Raw genomic sequence first — 21,633 nt, 5'->3', positions numbered from 1 at the left:
TTTACTATTCCCAATCCCATCCATGATTGAGATTTATCTCACCTCAACTATTCCTATAAAGTTACTTTTCCTTTCCTCCATATTCTTCTTCAATTCTTTACTTCTTCCTCGTTAGAGCATCTCCAACAGGGCTGGCCATCTCCAAATTTTGGAGAGAAAAGCCACTGTTCACACTAAAAATGAAGTCCAACGGCCTCTCCATCTCTAAATTTTTTTTTAGATTTGCTACAGTAGCTCTCCAGGTCTGGCGAGTACTGTAGCAATCACTATAGCTTTTGCAAAGATTATTTCTCATTAAAATAATACCGGATGAATTAAAAAAATAATTTTTTTCTCTTTCCTCCCTTTATCTCTCTTCTCACGGCTACAAACACAACGGCTACAAACCCATCCATCTTTCTCTCAAACATCTCTCAACTCAAGCATAATCAAAATACAAACTCAAAAACATAATCTCAAAATTAATCAAACCATAATAATAAATGTAAAATCCAATTCTTAAAATAAAGTTGAATCAGAACAAGCAAATATAAAAAAATCCAAAAAATAAAGTTGAAGAAAAAAAAGAAAAAAAAAAAAAAAGAACAAGCCGATCTGACCCAGCATAGTGGTGGGGAGGAGGACGAGCGGCGGTGGGCGGCGGACGTGGTAGTGCTGCATGGTGAACGCCGCCGGGGCGGCGGACAATCTGACCCAATCTTTCTCCCCTCTCTCTCTCTCTCTCTTTTCTCTGATGTGAAGCAAATGTGAGGTTGTTGGAATGTTCTTGAGGTGAAAAATAAAATAAAAGAAGATGGGCTGAACAGTTGTGTGGAGGAGAAAAACAAGAAAAAGAAAAGAAAGAGAGAGCTTCTTGAATGTTGTAGAGTAGACGAAGAGAAGAAAAGAAAAAAAAAAAAAAAAGTGAAGAGAATACCAGTGGAGTAGACGAAGAGAAGAAAAGAAAAAAGGTAAAGTGAAGGAGCTGAGAGGAAGTGCCAGAGAACAAAAGAAAAAAGAAAAGTGAAGATAGGGATAAGGGAAAGGTGTGGAGGAGAAAAAAAGAGGAAAAAAGAAAAGAAAAGAAAAGAAACGTGTGGAGGAAAAATGAGATAAAGGAAAAATAAAAAATCCTAATTGAAAAATACTACCACAATATTTTTACAATATTTTTTCAATAAATTTTAAGTAATAGATTTTTATTAGTTAATATTGGTGAGTAAAAAAATAATTTTAGTGATGGGTTCAAATTAGAACTAGTAATAACTTTCCACATAAATTTTGTTGTGAACGTATTGCGTAAAATGTTGTGAACATAGCAATTCTTATTGAAAAATATAGTTGTTAAAAAAAGAATAAATGATGATTAAAAAAAGAATAAACAATAAATGATGAAATAATATTTAAATGAAATAGAGAATGTGATAGAGAATCTGTTGGAAAGTGTATTTGAAAAAGTGGGTAGCTAAAAGCTAAATGTCACTGTTCATTCTCCAAACAGGCAAAAATTAGGCAAAAATTTGGAGAGGCTGCTGGAGATGCTCTTAGTGAGCCTCTGTGAACTCCCATCACATCTTTTTTTTTTTTTCCTTTTCACCATGCTTTTCTGCTAACATTTTTAAGTTTTAGTTTTTTCTTTTTTTAATAATCATTCAATCTCATGAAAATAGCACATGAAAATATTCTCACCTTTCAACTGGCTATAGTAAATCCAACAACTTTCTTGCCATAGTAAATTATTCTTGCAGAGCGAACATTAATTCGAAACTTCTATCACTTTTTGTAGGGAAAAAATGGCTCAAAAGGTAAATATAAATTGAGAGAGGTTTTGAATGGAAGATGGCCATTGTAGTTAATTTCGCAACTACCTAAGATCACGTTGTTTCGGATTTCTATTAATTGGCTGAAAGAGTTATGGGCGGTGTTTATTGATAAAAGTTGGCAGACAATACTCCGCTTAAGCATTTTTTAAATCTAACTGTTCCTAAAGCATTTTTCTTTCAATGGCAAAGGAGTGCAATGCTTAATTTTTTAAATCCTGAAGACATGAAAGGAACAACGTTTCGCTTTTTATTCCATGCTTTTGACTGGTAGCGTGGCAGATTTTTAAGTGGGATTTTTTCTTACATGTCACAACCACCTCCTTAATTACAGGGCAAGGTTTCTGCTATTATATATAGTAGCTAGTCGCTAACCTGGGATTATATAACTCTATCTAGTCGTAGTTGGTTGGGCATTGAGTTCTAGAAATTTTACCATTTGAATAGAGCTAACTAGACCCTGGAGGTAAAATTTGAGTTGGTATATGGCAAGATAATTCTTTGCCAAAAGCACATAGTTAGACAAATACCATACCATATCATAAGCTTTTTGGAATCCAGCAGGCAAATCCATCATTGTTCGCTCTCTTTTTTGCATAAATTATTTTTTGTTCACTATTTAAAAAATTGTTCACTATTTTCTCATAAAACACCTAATGAAATCGTGTTTTCTAAATTTAAACGCCAAATCTGAATGTTTTTTCATGTTTAAATTTCACAATAATCGAATTTGTTTTTCTGCATTGATAAAATTTGTTTCTATGTTAATAAAATTTGCTCTCTACACATCATGTTTACTGTATATTCGAATTTGCTTTCTGCATTCATAAAATCTGTTTTTTGCATTAAGTAAAACTATTCACTGTTTTTTCATAAAAATTGTTCACTGTTTTCTGCATAAACTGTTTTTAGCATTAGCGCAATTATTGCACTTAAATGGTTTTTGTATTTTTTAAAATATGTAACCATATGAATAATTGACAAACTCCATGAAAGAAAAATGAATGATTCGTATAAATCACCTAATGGTAAATGCCTCGAAAAATTTGAATTTGTAAAAAAGTTCGAATTAGTTGAATGTAGAACTGTTCACTAAGTAAAACTATTTTCTGCATTAAGTAAAACTGTTCACTGTTTTCTCTTGAAAATTGTTCACTATTTTCTACATAAACTATTTCTAGTATTCTGCATAAAATTATTTTCTATTCAGCATTATTTAAAAAATTGTTCACTCTCTTTTCTTCGTAAATTATTCTCTCTTCACTATTTAAAAAATTGTTCGCTGCTTTCTCATAAAACACTTAGTGAAATCATGTTTTTCTAAATTTAAAAGCCAAATCTGAATGCTTTTTCATGTTTAAATTTCACAATAATTGAATTTGTTTTTCTGCATTGATAAAATCTGTTTCTACGTTAATAAAATTTGCTCTTTACACATCATGTTTACTGTATATTCGAATTTGCTTACTGTATTCATAAAATCTATGTTTTGTATTAAGTAAAACTGTTCACTGTTTTCTCATAAAAATTGTTCATTGTTTTCTGCATAAATGGTTTTTAGCATTGGCGCAATTATTGCACTTAAATGGTTTTTGTGTTTTTTTAAATATGTAACCATATGAATAATGGACAAACTCCATGAAAGAAAAATGAATGATTTGTATAAATCACCTAATGGTAAATGCCTCAAAAAATTTGAATTTGTAAAAAAGTTCGAATTAGTTGAAGGTAGAAATTCTAGAAAAATCGATGGAAAATCAATGAACGTACCAAATCGTGAAGGTGTACATAAGATGTACAGATAGTCTAGACTTGTTGAGAAATTTGATTTTGTTGAAAGTACAAAATAATGAAAATTCAATGGAAAAATATGTACGTTAGATGTACATACTGTGAAAACTCAAGGGAAAATTGTGTATATTAGATGTACAGATAGTACGAATTTGTTGAAAAATTTGAATTCGTTGATTGTGTAAAATCGTGAAAATTCAAATGAAAATTGAAGAACATAACAAATTGAGTAAACTTAATGGAAAATTAATTACATTAGATGTACAGATCATCCAAATTTGTTTCCAAATTTGAAGTCGTCAAATGTACAAAATCGTGAAAATTCAATTTAAAACTATGTACTAATGTACTAATCATCCTGATTTGATGAAAATTTCAAAAATTGTTGAACATACAAAATCGTGAAATCTTAATGGAAAATCAAAATTGTTGAACGTACCAAATTGTGAAAATTCAACAGAAAGTTGTGTACATTAGATGTACAAATATTCTGGACTTGTTGAGAAATTTGATTTCGTTGAAAGTACGAAATCGTGAAAATTCAAGAGAAAATTGTGTACATTAGATGTACAGATCATTCGAATTTGAAAAAAAACAAAATTTAGATGTACAGATCGTTCGAATTTGTTGATTGTATAAAATCTTGAAAGTACAAAATAAAATTGTGTAAATTAGATGTATAGATAGTCTGAATTTGTTGAAAAGTTTGAATTCGTTAAATGTAAAAAATCGTGAAAATTAAATGGAAAACTGTGTACTAATGTATTGATCATCCGAATTTGTTAAAAATTCGAAATCATTGAATGAACAAAATCGTGTAAACTCAACAGTTAATGAACAATTAATCTTTAGATTTGAAAAGTTGAATGTACATAATCATTAGTTGTCAGACATTAACAACAGCATTTTGTATTGCGCAGAATGTGTAGACATTAACAACAACGTCTAATGTTCGTAGGTAGAAATTTTTGGAAATCATCATTACTTGAATCTGAGAAGTGTGAAATATCTCTTTCATCATCTAATGCAAAAACTTCATTAATAGACTTGAATATACAGTACATATGATGTGCAAAGAGAAAATTTTATTAATGTAGAAACAGATTTTATCAATGCAGAAAAATATATTCGATTATTGTGAAATTTAAACATGAAAAAGCATTCAGATTTGGCGTTTAAATTTAGAAAACAGGATTTCACTAGGTGTTTTATGAGAAAACAGTGAACAATTTTTTTAAATAGTGAATAGAAAATAATTTATGCAAAAATGATAGCGAACAATTTCTAAAATAATGCTGAACAGAAAATAATTTTATGCAAAATCGTAGAAATTTTTTATACAGAAAACAATGAACAATTTTTATGAGAAAACAATGAACAATTTTAATTAATGTAGAAATTAAATTCATATTTCGAAATTAAAATCTCTATATTTTACAATGCTTCTATTTAAATAAATAAAAACATAAAAAAAGGAAACATATTTTTCATCAAATTAGGGTGATTAGTACATTAGTACACAGTTTTAAATTGAATTTTCATGATTTTGTACATTTGAAGACTTCAAATTTGGAAACAAATTTGGATGATCTGTATATCTAATATAATTAATTTTCCATTAAGTTTACTCAATTTGTTATGTTCTTCAATTTTCATTTGAATTTTCACAATTTTACACAATCAACGAATTCAAATTTTTAAACAAATTCATATGATTTATACATCTGACGTACATACTTTTCCATTGAATTTTCATTATTTTGTACTTTCAATAAAATCAAATTTCTCAACAAGTCTAGACTATCTGTACATCTTATGTACACCTTCACGATTTGTTACGTTCATTGATTTTCCATCGATTTTTCTAGAATTTCTACATTCAACTATTTCGAACTTTTTTACAAATTCAAATTTTTCGAGGCATTTACCATTAGGTGATTTATACAAATCATTCATTTTTCTTTCATGGAGTTTGTCCATTATTCATATGGTTACATATTTAAAAAAACACAAAAACCATTTAAGTGCAATAATTGCGCCAATGCTAAAAACTGTTTATGCAGAAAACAGTGAACAATTTTTATGAGAAAACAGTGAACAATTTTACTTAATGCAAAAAACAGATTTTATGAATGCAGTAAGCAAATTCGAATATACAGTAAACATAATGTGTAGAGAGCAAATTTTATTAACATAGAAACAGATTTTATCAATGTAGAAAAACAAATTCGATTATTGTGAAATTTAAATATGAAAAAACATTCAGATTTGGCGTTTAAATTTAGAAAACACGATTTCACTAGGTGTTTTATGAGAAAACAATGAACATAAAATAATTTATGCAAAAAAGAGAGCGAACAATGATGGGTTTGTCTGCTGGATTCCAAAAAGCTTATGATATGGTATGGTATTTGTCTAACTATGTGCTTTTGGCAAAGAATTATCTTGCCTTATACCAACTCAAATTTTACCTCCAGGGTTTGGTTAGCTCTATTCAAATGGTAAAATTCCTAGAACTCAATGCCCAACCAACTACGACTAGGTAGAGTTATATAATCCCAGGTTAGCGACTAGCTACTATATATAATAGCAGAAACCTTGCCCTGCAATTAAGGAGGAGGTTGTGACATGTAGGAAAAAATCCCACTTAAAAATCTGCCACACTACCAGTCAAAAGCATGGAATAAAAAGCGAAACATTGTGCCTTTCATGTCTTCAGGATTTAAAAAATCAAGCATTGCACTCCTTCGCCATTGAAAGAAAAATGCTTTAGGAATCGTTAGATTTAAAAAACGCTTAAGCGGACTATTGTCTGCCAACTTTTATCAATAAACACCACCCATAACTCTTTTAGCCAATTAATAAAAATCGGAAACAACGTGATCTTAAGTAGTTGCGAAATTAACTACAACGGCCATCTTCCATTCAAAACCTCTCTCAATTTATATTTACCTTTTGAACCATTTTTTCCCTACAAAAAGTGATAGAAGTTTCGAATTAATGTTCGCTCTGCAAGAATAATTTACTATGGCAAGAAAGTTGTTGGATTTACTATAGCCAGTTGAAAGGTGAGAATATTTTCATGTGCTATTTTTCATGAGACTGAATAATTATTAAAAAAAGAAAAAACTGAAACTTAAAAATGTTAGCAGAAAAGCACGGTGAAAAGGAAAAAAAAAAAGATGTGATGGGAGTTCACAGAGGCTCACTAACGAGGAAGAAGTAAAGAATTGAAGAAGAATATGGAGGAAAGGAAAAGTAACTTTATAGGAATAGTAGAGGTGAGATAAATCTCAATCATGGATGGGATTGGAAATAGTAAAAGTAATTTAATAGGAACATTCTTCGAAGGTTCATGCTTCACAAAATACCCAATATGCATCTTTTTGCCTTTATTTTTAATAAGAATCTAATCACTCTTTTTATTTTTTCTTTCACTTAAAAAATTAACAATCATTATATATTGGGTCCTAAAAATAAAACACAATATTAAATTTATTAAGTTTACTTTCTTTTTTTTTGAGAATGAAGTTTACCATATACTTTGTATATGGTTAGCGGTTATTAAGTATATGGTTAGTGGTTATTACTTATGTGGGTGAGGTGTAACCCAATATGTATTAAGGATTGGATCATATAGAAGATTGAAGGCTGTTATTATCAAGGGCATTACAAACCTAGCATTGACACTTCAAGTGAGAGATGACAGGTATTCTAAAATAATTATCGTCACTTCATTTTCATTTTGTTAGCTTCATAAAATAAGTGAAAATTATAATACCATATTAATAGAGCTTCTTTAAAATTTTAAGATATCATATCTATAAATTAGAGAGTTTTATTTATTTTACCATAAATAACAAATAAGAGTATCCTAATTCAAAATAAATAAATAAAACTAATTAACCCGCACATTGTGCGGGGCATACACTAGTTTTAATTAATGTAGAAATTAAATTCATGTTTCAAAATTAAAATCTCTATATTTTACAATGCTTCTATTTAAATAAATAAAAACATAAAAAGCTACTTATTTTTATCTTTATGTTTATTTGTTGATTATCCCCAAACAAGAAAAAGAAAAAAAAAAAATTACACAGTACTCGAGTTTACCAAGCTCGAGTATTGTGTAATTTTTTTTTTTTTAAAAAAAAGGGTACTCGAGCCTGATATACTCGAGTACTGTGTAAATGGTACTCGAGTTTACCAAGCTCGAGTACCGCAAAAATTTTTTTAATCGCACAAATCTAACTCAGCAGTGCTACGGTGGCAAAACTAATGAGAGAAACTCTAGTTCTAGAAAAAGTGATATTTTGTTATTTATTTCTGAAACAATGTTTTTTTTGCTAAAAATTTCAAAAAATTGTGGTATTTGGCCATTTTGGCCGGACATTCAATGTATTGTGTATTAAAATAAAAGATAAAACCGAACCACCCCGGTTCAACGCATAAAGCCTGGCGCTTGGCTTGGTGCGGCAGGTCAGGTATTTGGAGTTTTCATATAAACAAACTAGCCTTGGGAGGTTCAATGTGTTATAATGTTATATACTAAAATAAAAGATAAATCCAACCACCCCACGATAAACGCATAAAACCTGGCGCTTAGCGTGGTGCGACAGGTCAGCTATTTGGAATTTTCGTTTGAACAAACTAGCTTTGGGAGGCTCAATGTGAATGAAAGAGGAAATAGACGGTATAAAACTGGACCCGGCGAAATGCCTGCCAAGTGGTCAGCTCCGGCGAGTCTAACTAGGCCGAAACGAAGCTCTCCGCAAGCATATCAACCTCGTCCTGATCTCAACTACCGATACCCCACCGTAAATTGAGTTCCATGGATGAGCCACTATGGCGAATGTGAGTGGGTAACTGGTGTGGTTCTCTATGAACACAAGGGAAAAGGGAACAGAAATAGGACGAAAAAACGAAACTGGAGATTTGTTGGGGGAAATTTTGGGTCCCTGGATTCCCCCCAGAAGGAAAAAAAAAAAGAAAAAAAGAAAAGAAAAAGAAAGGTCCCACCCAGATCTGTAGTTGTGAAGACGGAAACAAATGAAAAATATCTATATGTGTATAACATGCAAACTAAAGTAAAACTCAACGGGTGCTGTACAACACCCATTTACAAAAGCCTACTTATAAATAATTAAGGAGTCTCTCTTCTTATCAACAACGTAAGATTCTACATTTAGCTAACTTATTATTTTTACAACAAATTTGCTAACTTCTAATTAAAATATTAAAAGTTTGACGAAGACATTTTTGGTTTCAGCAAAGCTTGGAGATTTTGCAACATGAAAAGCTTGACTGTAATGCAATGACCGTCGGTATGGTTCTTAGAAAGTTCAAAGAGTTATTTTTCCATGATATTGTTGCAATGTAAAAATCTAAAGCATGGTACCTAGAAGTTTCAAAAAGTATCTGGACACAGTTCACACAGGGAGCAAGACTGCGCTTAAGTCTCATCTTCCTAATAGATATTAGAGGTTTCTTGGAGGTTCCTTGGAGGAAGGAAGTTTCAGATTCTTTTTGGTGAAAATTATTTTTGAGGACGTTTTTATTTTGTTGGAATTAGAGCTCCTACAGTTGTGAAAAGTAATACTTATGGGGTGTTTGGTTTTTGTTTTCAAACAATCATTTTCAGTTTTTAAACAATATTTTACGTATTTTCACACACTATTTCACCCATACGTATTTTCACAAATATTTTTAAACAATAATTTTCATTTTTTAAATACATATACCAAACAGCCCTGTAGTACTCAAATTTGATTTGTTTACTTTGTTATCAAAATCAAGCTTAACACAAAGCTCAATTTTTATTTTCAAACTTGATTTTTTTTTAAAAAATTCTTTAGTTGAAATTAAACTTGTTCAAGAGCTTTGTTATGTCCATTAAAGTTTATTAACATAACATAACTTTTACTTATAGTTACTGTATAGAAGCAGTGCTTCTATAATAGTCACCGTAATTTTTATTTAAAATTTTCTCTTTAAATTTAAAATTGCACATATTAATTAATCGCAGAGAATATTACTTTTAGATAATATTCATAAATAATCAATTAACAAAATGGAAAAACAAAATCAAATCTTATCTATTTCTCAATACATATAGCATAGTATTTAATGTTGTTATGCTTCTGTTGCACTACTTCATTTACCATGTCATATTTTATTTTTTCCTTTATGTTTTCTTTCCATTTTTTATTTTAAATTAAAAAAATTAAATATATAATATTTCACTTAATTTCAAATAAATAAAGTTGCCCTTGTAAAGTGTTATAAAAGAAACTTTACAACTGACAATGCATTAAAAGAAAATGAAATACAAAACACATGCCAATTTAGAAATGCTAAACAAAATACCAAAAAAAAAAAATCAAATCAAAGGTAATATTAAACTAATAGATAAGGATGTAACAATTGGACTCATAAAAGTGTCCTCATCCGAGTGGGTAGGATGGTGCAACGTGTAATGTACGAAGGTGTATCTTCACTTTGTTTTAGTTGTGGTCGTCTCGGCCATAAGAAGGAAAACTGTAGTTTTCAACTGCAGCAAACTGTCAAGGAGAATAATGGACAAGAAGAACAGAGAATCAATGAAGGGGTAGTTGCGTCAAGACCCAACGATACCAATGAAGGGGTTCAGTCCGAATCAAACTATGGTCCGCGGATGGTTGTAACGAGGAAAAGAAGTGCGCGACAGGGACATTCAAATGGGCAATCAAAACCAAATCAAATGAGCCAAATCAGAACTAAGGGTAATTCGGACTTTTCCCAAGAGCATTATGATAAGGGAGCGAGATCAGGTAAAGATAGTGGGATATCACATCCTACTGACACGGCAGACCCTATAGTTGAAACCACACGTATTGTGGCAGCCTAATCTTTCGCAAAAAGATCTTGAAATGGGTACTGAGTGTAAGGTGGAAGATGGTTTAGAAACTTTGGGCAGTGTACCACCACAGGAGATGCGACAGAGTGAGGGGAGTAAAAGTAAAAATTTGCCTAAGTTCAAAACCAAAGGTAGTAACGGTTTGGGGGTCAAAAATTCAAAAGGTTTAAAGGGGTCTAAGCTTCTAAAACGTCCTTTGTTTAGCTTTGGGAATAAGAGTGATCTTCAACAAAATTCAGAAACTCAGAGAAGTGAAATTCAAGCTGAGAATGGAGGGGTTATTGAGCGGGTTGATCCCATGGTCACAAATAGGCTGGGCCATTTGGTATAAGGGCAGAGCAGTGAGGATTCCAGACGAGGTAATAGCCCAAATTCGAGCGACACCGACAGAAACTCTGGGATGTTCAGAGGAAGAGCTGGGACTAGCATGGAAGCATCTCTTTCCCATAACTCCAGCAAGCATCAGAACCGGAGATCTTCCTTTGGATCACAACACGTGGAATCTCACACCGAACCCGTGGTGGAAATTCCTCATGGACATTCCGGAGATTTCTTGGGAGGCAGCGGAGGAGTTGAACAGGCAACGACGGCTATCAGTTGTGCCCCACTAGGACAAATCCGGGTGGTTAATTCAAGAAAGGAAACTGGTGGATTTTCGGGGGATGGCTACAGCTCACATGGGGAACCACCCAACTTTGAAACTGATCCAACTCATGGCCCCAATACAGAGATGCGACGTGCTACTTTGCTGCAAGGAGGAGATTGCGGGTATTTTGAAATACATGATAATCTGGAAGCCAGAGTGGATAGCTTCCAAAAGCCTTTTGAGGAGGATGGGATGGAGTATGGTGGAGTCAGCGATGATGAATGCTAATCCACCTGAAATTGAGGTACCTCTAAGCCATTTTGTCAAAATGAATATATTATTATGGAATTGTAGAGGAGCTCTTAATGTTGATTTCAAAAGAAGAATTTTTGAAATGGTTGTTAATCATCGCCCTTCTATTTTGATTGTGACGGAGACGAGGGTCGGTGGAGACAGAGCTGGAAAAATTATTGAAGGCTTGCCTTTTGACGGTTACATTACCACGGATACAATCGGCTATGCCGGGGGACTGTGGATACTCTGGAGAACGGATGATGTGGATGTTTCTCCCCTGTCAACTACTCAGCAGGAGATTCATGCTTCTATTAAGGTGCGTTCTACTAATCTAATCTGGCTTATGTCTGCAATTTATGCTAGTCCTCGGTTAGCTGAAAGAAGAATTTTATGGGATAATTTAAAAATTGTGGCTCACCTCCATAAATTACCTTGGCTCATGTTGGGAGACTTTAACGAAATTCTGTGTGGAGAGGATAAGTTTGGGGGAAATCAAGTAAACCATAATAGAGCTCTAGAGTTCAAGGGGTGCTTAGATGAGTGTAATATGATAGACTTGGGTTTTGCGGGACCTAAATACACGTGGTCAAATCGTAGGCCCATCTCAAGCCTTATTTTAGAAAGAATTGATAGGTGCTTTGCTAACCCAATGTGGAGGATCCTTTACCCAGAAGCTGTAGTAACCCATTTACCTAGAATTTTCTCTGATCATTGTCCGGTGCTTATCGAATTATGTAAATCTAGTGCCAATAATCTAATAAAGCCTTTTCGATTCCAAACGATGTGGATGCTTCATCCAGATTTCCCAAGAGTAGTGCAGCAAGCCTGGGCTGAGGATAGAGCATTACATATAGCAACTTCAGATTTTATAGATAAAGCAAAAAAATGGAATGTGGAAGTTTTTGGGAATCTCTTTGCAAGAAAAAGGAGAGTGTTGGCAAGACTGAATGGTGTGCAGAAAGCCCTTGCTGATAACCCTTGTGATTTTTTGATGGACCTAGAAAATCAACTTGTGTCAGAGTACTCGCTAATTCTCATGCAGGAAGAGGAGTTTTGGGCTCTTAAGTCCAGACTTAATACAGCCACGTTTGGGGACTGAAATACGTCCTTTTTTCATGTATCCACAGTTGTGAGACGCCATAGAAATAAAATAAGATGTATCAAGGACACTGTAGGGAATTGGATTACGGAGGAAAATGAGGTAAAGGAGTATATCAGGAATGGATTTAAAAGCTTGTATACCACAGAGCTGACGCTTTCAGCTAGGACCTCGGATGTCTTAACTTTCTCTTGCTGCTTTCTTACACCAAAGGATAGAGCAAAGATAGATTGTGAACTCAGTATGGAGGAGATCAGATCTGGACTTTGGGCCCTTAAGCCTTTTAAGGCTCCTGGACTTGATGGCCTTCATGCGGAGTTCTACCAACATTTCTGGTTAGAGGTTAGAAGCTCTGCTTGTGAGGAAATTAAAAGAATTTTTGAACATGGAATGGTGCCGAGTTATCTAAATGAGACACTGATTTCATTGATTCCTAAATGTCAAAATCCAGAATCCTTGAGTAATTATAGGCCCATCAGCTTATGTAACTCAGTTTACAAAGTGGTTTCGAAGATCATTGTGGCACGTATTAGACCTTATCTTAGTAATTTGATCTCGCTTGTGCAGACTACTTTTGTGCCTGGTCGAAGAGGTACAGATAATGTTCTTATTGCTCAAGAACTTTTCCATGCCTTGGATAAAAAAAAAGGGAAGAACAGGCTTTATGAAAATAAAGCTGGATTTAGAAAAAGCTTATGATAGATTAGAATGGAGCTTCATCCATAGGGTTTTGCAAGCTTTTCAGTTTCCCCCAAAAATCCTTAGGATTATAATGAGCTGCATTACATCTCCTAAAACAGCCATCTTGGTGAATGGGGGTGCCTTAGAGCCTTTTGAGCCTACGAGGGGCATTAGACAGGGAGACCCCTTATCCCCGTACATCTTCATCTTGTGTATGGAGTATTTAGGCCACCTTATTGAGCAGAAATGTGTGGATGGATATTGGACCTCTTTGAAGGCCTCCAAGGAAAACTTGGGCTTCTCCCACCTTCTTTTCGCGGATGATATCATTTTATTTTGCAAGGTTGACCTCGCTGCCTGTGAAGCAATATTAGAAGTTCTTGAGAAATTTTGTGCAGAATTTGGGCAAAAAATTAGCTCGGAAAAGTCCCGTATATACTTTTCTCCAAATGTTAATGAAAGCTTGAAGGAGGAAGTTTGTGATAAATTGGGCATATGGGAGACTCATGATATTGGGAAGTACCTGGGCTTCCCGATAAGGTATAGAGGGGCTGCGAGGAATCCTTACAAATTTATAGTGGAGAAGGTTATGAGCAAATTGGCGGGGTGGAAGGCTAAATACCTCTCCTTTACTGGTCGGACGGTGTTGATTAAGTCTGTGATGTCAGCCGTCCCAAATTATGTGATGCAAGGGGTGGCTTTACCAGTCCATATATCTGAAAAATTAGATAAAGTTAATCGGGATTTTCTATGGGGCTCCACGAGTGAAAAAAAGAGAATGCACATGGTGGGTTGGAGCAAAATTGTTAGGCCCAAAGAAGAAGGGAGTTTAGGGATACAAGCGGTCAGGGCAAAAAATATAGCCTTGCTTTCAAAATTGAATTGGAGGATGTACCATGAACAAAATGCTCCGTGGGCTGAGGTATTACTTAAAAAGTATTACTCCTCTTCGAGAATGAGGTCAAGGAACCCGGAAATTCTGCCTTCATCACCGAATTGGAAAGCTATCAGCTTGGGGTTTCCCATTTTTATGAAAGAGATTTGTTGGGGAATAGGTAATGGCCACGGGGTCAAGGCTTGGTTGGATAATTGGATTAATGGTGATTCTCTCCGAGGCATGATAGAAGGACCCTTAAGGCAAGGAGATCAAGGATTAACAGTGGCGGACTTATGCCATGGTAATGAATGGAGATGGGATCTCCTCTCCTTTGAGTTGCCAAATTCAATAAAAAATAAGATTAAAGCTGTTCTAGTTCAGCTGTTTGGAAATAGGACTGATTTTATCATGTGGAAATACTCCAAAGATGGAGTTTTTTCCACAAACTTGGCCTACCTGCTAGCTAATGAAGATAGCGCAACTGAAAATCAGTTTCAAGGGCAGTGGCTTTGGAAACTTGATGCACTTCCAAGGATCATAAGCTTTCTATGGCTATGTTTTCATGGTAGTATTCCTGTTAAAAGTGTGCTGGCAGCTAGAGGTATAAATTGTGGTAAGAATTGTCCCTTGTGTATTCGGCATGAGGAAACCATTGTTCACCTTCTTCGAGAGTGTGAAGTTGCTCGGGACCTGTGGTATAGATTGGGTGTACCTGCCTCACACATAACCTCCTTCAATGAAGACTTTGAAACTTGGCTTAAAATAAATTGTCTAAGCACAATTAGACACAATACATCTGTCCCTTGGAGTATTTTGTTTGTTTTTGCGGTTTGGTGTCTATGGAAGAATAGGAATAAAGTAGTGTTTGAAAACACCATTCCGAATCCTAGGTTGGATAAAGAGTGTATTGTTCAAGCAAGGGAGTATTTTTTCTGTGTGAGTAAAAGTCGCCAAGCTGCTTCTAGAATTGCTATCCCTGTCAGATGGACTAAGCCATTAGGTGGTTGGCATAAGCTTAACACAGATGGAGCGTCATGTGGAAACCCAGGTAAGGCCGGTGGTGGAGGAGTTATTAGGGATTGTCATGGAGACTAGGTTAAGGGGTTTTCAAGATCAATTGGGCATACTACTAGTGTCATGGCTGAGTGGTGGGCACTGCGTGATGGCCTGAATTTGGCCATTCAATTGGGAATAAGCCAGCTGGAAATAGAACTTGATGCCAAGGTAATTGTGGAAATGCTTCAAAACACAAACTGTCCTAATAGAAATTATACTACTTTACTGTGTGATTGCAGGTGTCTCATGGCCAAGTTCAGGCAGGTTCGGGTGGGACATGTATTTAGAGAGGCAAATAAATGCGCCGATCTTTTGGCTAAGAGGGGTTGTTCCTTGTTGGAGAATTTTGTTGTGTTTGATACATCTCCCTCTGATGATTTAAATATATTGCTTGAAGCTGATAGGAATGGTCTGTATTATTATAGGCATGTTGCCAACACTTTGGCCTCTGTGACCTTTTTGTAGTTGTTTTTCTGTTTAATCAAGTACCTGTTTAACCCAAAAAAAAAAAAAGTGTCCTAATAAAGAAAATGTTGCAATGCATCAAAATAAAAATAGAATATAAAATACACGCTAGTGTAGAAACATTTAATTAAAAAAATAATTAATTAGGATATCAAACCAAACGTAACATATTTTAAATTTTGTTGTCCGTGGGTTGATGAGAAGTTTCCTTCTTTTTTTTTTTTTTTTTTAGAAAATGAAAAAGAAGTCATCAGTGTGAACAGGTCATGAACCGCGTGGACTTCATTGACCATATGAGCAGCTTCTATTTGATTTCTCCTTTCATCAACCATTTAACTCTTTCAGTCTCTTGTTTTATCCATCAAACTTCAATATCCAATTCTTCTCCAAAAAAAAAAAAAAAAAAAATTCAATTTCCAATTATGGATTGGGCGGATTGGGTTCAACAAGTTTCAGAAATTAAGACACAGCTTTTTTCAATGATTACTTCAGAGTTCAAGTTGATTGCAAATGTTAAGGAAGAGGTCCCAAAGCTTGAAAGCAAATTCCGTACCAATCAGGCAGTGCTCAACGATGCAGAGAGAAGGCGAGTGAAGGAGGAAGCTGTGAAGCTTTGGTTAGATAAGCTCAAAGAGGTATCCAACCAGATGAAGAACGTGTTGGATGAGTGGAACACGGCCACCAAGATCGAAGAAGATAATGAGAAAAAAGATGAGGAAGAAGAAGCTGCACCTGGTACTGCTAAGAGGAGGAAGGTATGGCCCCTCTTCAACTTTGATTTTTCAATTACTAGTCTTCTTCAGCATCGTGATATTGCTCATAAGATAAAAGAACTGAACGAAAAATTAGATGAGATTAACAAAGAGAGGGAGATGTACGGGTTTGAATTGACAAGGAGCATTGAAGAAGTTGAACGACCAAAATCTACTTCCTTTGTTGATGTGTCTGAAATTCCGGGTCGTGGTGAGGTTAAGGATGATCTAGTGAGCATCCTATTGGGCAGGGGTAGTGAAGAAGAAAGAAACCCCCACATCATCTCTTTAGTGGGCCCGGGTGGTATTGGAAAAACGGCTCTTGCCCAAGTAGCCTACAATGATCGCGAGGTGCAAGCTCATTTTCAAATAAAAATATGGGTTTGTGTTTCTGATCCTTTCGATCAATGCAAGCTTGCCAAAGCAATCCTTGAATCTATTGATCGGCAAACACCTAACATGACTACATTGCAAGGTCTATTGGATGGAATTTGTGACAAAATTAAGGGAAAAAAGTTTTTTCTTGTTTTAGATGATGTGTGGACAGAAGACTTCACAATGTGGGAGCCGTTCAGAATTACACTCAAATATGGTGTGCAAGGCAGTAGAATTCTAATCACCACACGCAAAGTTAAAGTTGCAGAGATGATGAGAAGTGCACGCAGGATTGATTTGGGTGTATTGCCTGATGATCAAGTCGAAGCACCTTCACATGAGTCTTGAAGTACATTGCTAGGGAAGCTTGGTAAATGAATATGGGGCTGAGACTGCACAACTCAGAACAAAAATGTCACTAAAGACTCTTATTGTTAAGTGAGAAAAATGGTTTTGTATCAAGATGCATTCCTATTGAATAATAAAGATACAATTGTGCCTTAATTTGTTTAAAGTATACATTTATATTTGTGGAGAGAAGAAAATGAGGATGAGTAGGCATTCTGAATGGTACGATGGTGCCGAGATTATTAGATTATTCAAGCCCCTTAAATTTGTAAAACAATGAAGTTTTAGTTCCTAAGAATGGTTCCTAGTAGAGATGAAAGACTTTGACTACAAATAGACGATAATACAAATTACGTCTCTTGCCACACATATATAAGACATTAGAAAAAGATCAGTGCAAAATAGACTACCAACTCTCCCTAGTAGGAGTCCATCCCTCCACCTCCGTGTGGCTCTCTATCACCTGCTGTGTGATCTTTCCCTACCACTGCGTGGTTTTTTATCCCCATCTCCGTGTGGCCTTTCTCCACTTTCTTTGAGTGGATTTCTTCTCCCCACTCTCACTGTGGGTTTTTTCAGCTTTTTCTGATCTTCCCTAATCTTTCCCCAAATCTCTATAGATTTACTCATATTATCATACCCATCCTCTAGTGCTTACACAGGGAGGAAATCAGTGTCACCAATTTGTGGGTTCGGTTGTTATCTTCTCTGTTCAGTGGGCTTGACGTCTGTGGGTCTTGGAGCGGGTTTGGCCAAACCCTTAGCTGTCTGGTTCGTTGTCCTAATTGATAGCTCTGCCAGCATCAAGTCCCTATTCTGGATGGTGGGTCTCGCTGCAATCAATCCCAGATAAAGCCATTTCAACGCCAATCTTCGACAATGACTGCGTCGTCAGTGAGGAATCTTCCAAATGGTAATTTTTTCTGATGCGCTTATGGTTGGGCTTTTTGAGTTTGGTTTCAATTTTTGCTTATAGTTTGGTGATGTTAGCTGAATGTTGGTGTCCTTATATTTGTGGATGGTTTTTATAACAATTGCTGTTCTGGTATTGGGTATGAAAATACTATCCTGGAACTGTCGGGGTGCTGGTAGTGCCCCAACAGTCAGAGCTCTCAAGGCGCTAGTCCATAAAGAAAGCCCAGATATTATCTTCATCTCAGAATCAAAAGCAAAGTCTCCTAGGGTAGAAAAAATTAAAGAATGTATGAAATTTAGAGATTGCTACTGTGTGAATGCTGAAAATAAATCTGGTGGTTTGGCATTATATTGGGTGAATGGAGTTAGTTTGGAAGTTATCTATGATAACAAAAATATCATTGCATGTCTTGTATATTCTGACCCCCCTTCAGATGCCTGGCTTCTTCTTCTGGTTTATGGACCCCCTAAAGTTGCCCATAGAGAAGCTTTTTGGGAGTTAGTCACAAACTTGATAGAATCTTTCTCAGGCCCGTGGATGCTGTTGGGCGATTGTAATAGTTATAGTTCAAGGTCAGATAAGTCTGGTGGAAGCAGCAGAGGGGATTCTTCCTCCAAGCCTTTTCGTAATTTCCTATCTAATGCAGCAGCTATTGAGCTGGGTTTCCATGGGCCCCAATATACATGGGTGGGTCGTAGAAGTGGTGGAGTTCATGTAAGAATCAGATTAGACCAAGGATGCTGCAACCAAGAGTGGCAGGAGATGTTTCCTAAAGCAGGAATAAAGCATTTGACTGCCCCTACTTTGGACCACAAACCAATACTACTCGACACCCATTTTGAGAATAATATCATAAACAAGCCTTTCCGCTTTGAGGCGATGTGGGCCAGAGACCCCGAATGCGAGGAAGTTGTAGACCAAGCTTGGAGAAAAGAATTTTCTGGATCATATGGATTCAATCTAATGAAAAAAATAGCCCATTCAGGCTGCCTGCTGAGCAAGTGGAACAAATCTAGCTTTGGTCAAACCAGAACTAAAATCCTGGAGATAGAAAGGCGGATTGATGTAATCCAATCAAAACCTCCTAGTCTTGAAGCTTTGAAGGAGGAAGCAAGCCTTATGTTGGAATTAGAAGAGTGGCAAACCAGAGAAAAGATTAGATTGAAGCAAAAGTCTCGTGAATTATGGCTAAAAGAGGGGGACAGGAACTCTAAGTTTTTCCATGCCTCCACATTGATTAGAAGAAGAAGAAACAATATCTCTGAGATTAAATTAGAGAACGGGGGGAAAATTTTTGGTAGGGAGAATATTGAAAAGTATTTTGGAGATCATTTCAGTGAGCTTTTTTGCTCTTCAAACCCATCCTTCCCAGCAGACTTGGAGAAGCTAATTGAACCCTGTATCTCGGCAGCTGAAAATGCAATGCTACTCAAAATTCCCTCAGAAGAAGAAATCCAAAGAACGATTTTTGAAATGAACCCTCTGAAAGCCCCTGGGCCTGATGGTATGCCGGGATTATTTTTTAAGAAATTTTGGCATATTGTTAGGAACCAGCTCATACGAACGGTTCAAAGTTTTTTCAGAGATGGTTGGATGCTAAAGGAAATGAATGAGACCTTCATTACCCTAATCCTAAAGGTTCAAGGTGCCCATAAATTTGGGCATTTCAGACCTATTAGCTTATGCAACTTCTGCTACAAAGTTATTTCAAGGATCTTGGTGGCAAGATTACGTCCACTGCTGGATAAGCTAATAGACCCTGCACAAACAGCTTTTGTCCCTAACAGAAACATAGCAGAAAATGTTCTGTTGGCTCAAGAAGTAGTGCACTCCTTCTCCACCACCAAGAAGAAAAAGGGGTTTGTGGGTTTGAAGTTAGACTTCCAAAAGGCTTATGACAGAGTAGAATGGCCCTTCCTAATCCAGGTTTTAAAAAATTTTGGGTTCCACCAGAAGTTTATTCACCTTATATATCAATGTATCTCTACTGTGAGTTTCACTCTTTTGCTAAATGGGGGAAAAGGCCCTAGAATCATGCCTTCGCGAGGCCTAAGACAAGGGGATCCCCTATCCCCTTATCTTTTCATTATTGGAAGTGAAGTTCTTGCCAGAATGATTAATAGATGCTCAGCCCAAAGATTAATAAATGGCATTAAGATTGCCCCATCAATAGCTGGAATCTCCAAACTCTTCTTTGCAGATGATGTTTTATTGGTCTGCAAGGCAAAACATTCAGAGATTAATGAGATCATGAACATCTTGGGAAAATATTGTGATTGGTCAGGCCAGCAAATCAATTTTGAGAAGTCAGGGGTCTTTGCTTCTAAAGGGGTTCACTCTCAATTCCTAAATCAGCTTAAGAACCAAAGAGGGTTAAAGAAACTTTCCCAAGGTACTAAATACTTGGGTGTCCCTCTTTTTCTCTCAAGTAGCAAGAAGAAGGACTTTACTTATCTTAAAGAATCTTTGGAATCTAAGGTAAGCAACTGGAAGGGCAAATCCTTGTCTTGGATGGGTAGAGCAACTCTAGTGAAATCTATAGCCTTGGCTACTCCGATTTACGCTATGTCTTGCTTTCTCATTCCAAAAAGCTTATGTGAGGAGATGGATAGTTTGCTAAAAAAATTCTGGTGGAGCCCATCAAAGAATTCGAACCGGTATTTCACTCCTCTTGCTTGGGACAATTTATGTCAGCCTAAATATTTGGGTGGCCTTGGTTTTAGGCACTTTTCAGACACCAATTTGGCCCTCCTATCCAAAGTAGCTTGGTGGATTCTAATCCAGTCTAATAAACCATGTGTGCAAGCACTTATTGCTAAATACAGGGTGAGAAGAAATTGGCTTGATGCAGATCCTTCCAAGAAGGCTTCTTGGACATGGAAAAGTGTGGAATCAGCCAGGCATATTCTTATGGCTGGAGCTTGTAAGCAAGTTAACAATGGGGAAAGCATTCTCACGTGGGAAGATCCTTGGGTCCCAGACCTTCCTAACTATAAACCGGTTCCATTGTCTCCTGATAAGCTATCTAGTTGCTTGGTGGTGTCTCAGATTCTATCACCAGATAAATCAAGATGGGATGAGTCGAAACTCTATGATTTATTCACTGTAGAATCAGCCATGGCAATCATGAGAATTCCAGTCAAAGTGAGTCATAGGGTGGACAAATGGGTATGGGTAAAATCCCATAATGGTAAACTTTCAGTGAAGTCGGTATATAAGGAACTTCTTGATCATTCTGAGCCCAACGAGTCTGACCAGGTGAAGTCAAAAATTTGGAAATCAAAAATTCATGATAGACTTAAGATGGTTTTATGGAGAGTGGCTTCAGATATTCTTCCAACCAAGGAAAAATTGGCAAGATTCTTTCCAGCCATGGATCCTAAGTGCCCCCTATGTGATGCCTCACCCGAATCCCCCTTACATCTATTTGTCTACTGTCATGCTGCTAGATTTTTGTGGGCTGGCAATGAGTGGGGCTGCAGACCAGATGCATTGCAGTTTGACTGCCCAGGTCAGTTTATAAAATTTCTCTTATCCCCCCAAGTCTCTTCCCATGGCACTTTTGACAAGGAGGGTTTCCTTTTATTCGGGGCTTTGGTGTTGGAGAATCTGTGGTTTGCTAGAAATCAAGCTATTCACAAAGGAAGTAAATTTTCCCCAAATAAAGAAATCCAAGTAGTCTTAAAAAAATTTTTTGAA

The 21,633-nt window shown here is 35.9% G+C and overlaps 1 protein-coding gene across 1 annotated transcript; it reads left to right on the top strand.

Moving 5' to 3' along the window:
• Window positions 1-15,855: 15,855 nt before the first annotated feature.
• On the top strand, window positions 15,856-17,337 carry LOC115958604 (putative disease resistance protein RGA3). The gene has a single exon (XM_031077031.1). It carries the CDS (start codon window positions 15,966-15,968, stop codon window positions 17,016-17,018), a length of 1,053 nt encoding a protein of 350 aa, XP_030932891.1. The 5' UTR covers window positions 15,856-15,965; the 3' UTR covers window positions 17,019-17,337.
• Window positions 17,338-21,633: the final 4,296 nt, after the last annotated feature.

Source organism: Quercus lobata, chromosome 8, assembly GCF_001633185.2.
Source record: "Quercus lobata isolate SW786 chromosome 8, ValleyOak3.0 Primary Assembly, whole genome shotgun sequence".
Classification (NCBI taxonomy): Eukaryota; Viridiplantae; Streptophyta; class Magnoliopsida; order Fagales; family Fagaceae; genus Quercus; species Quercus lobata.
Note: the sequence above shows the minus strand (reverse complement) of the source record. Positions and strands in the feature narration are given on the sequence as shown.

Bases quoted from the DNA above. Each gene is read 5' to 3' on its own strand.
- LOC115958604 (XM_031077031.1), top strand. From the start codon at position 15,966: ATGGATTGGGCGGATTGGGTTCAACAAGTTTCAGAAATTAAGACACAG.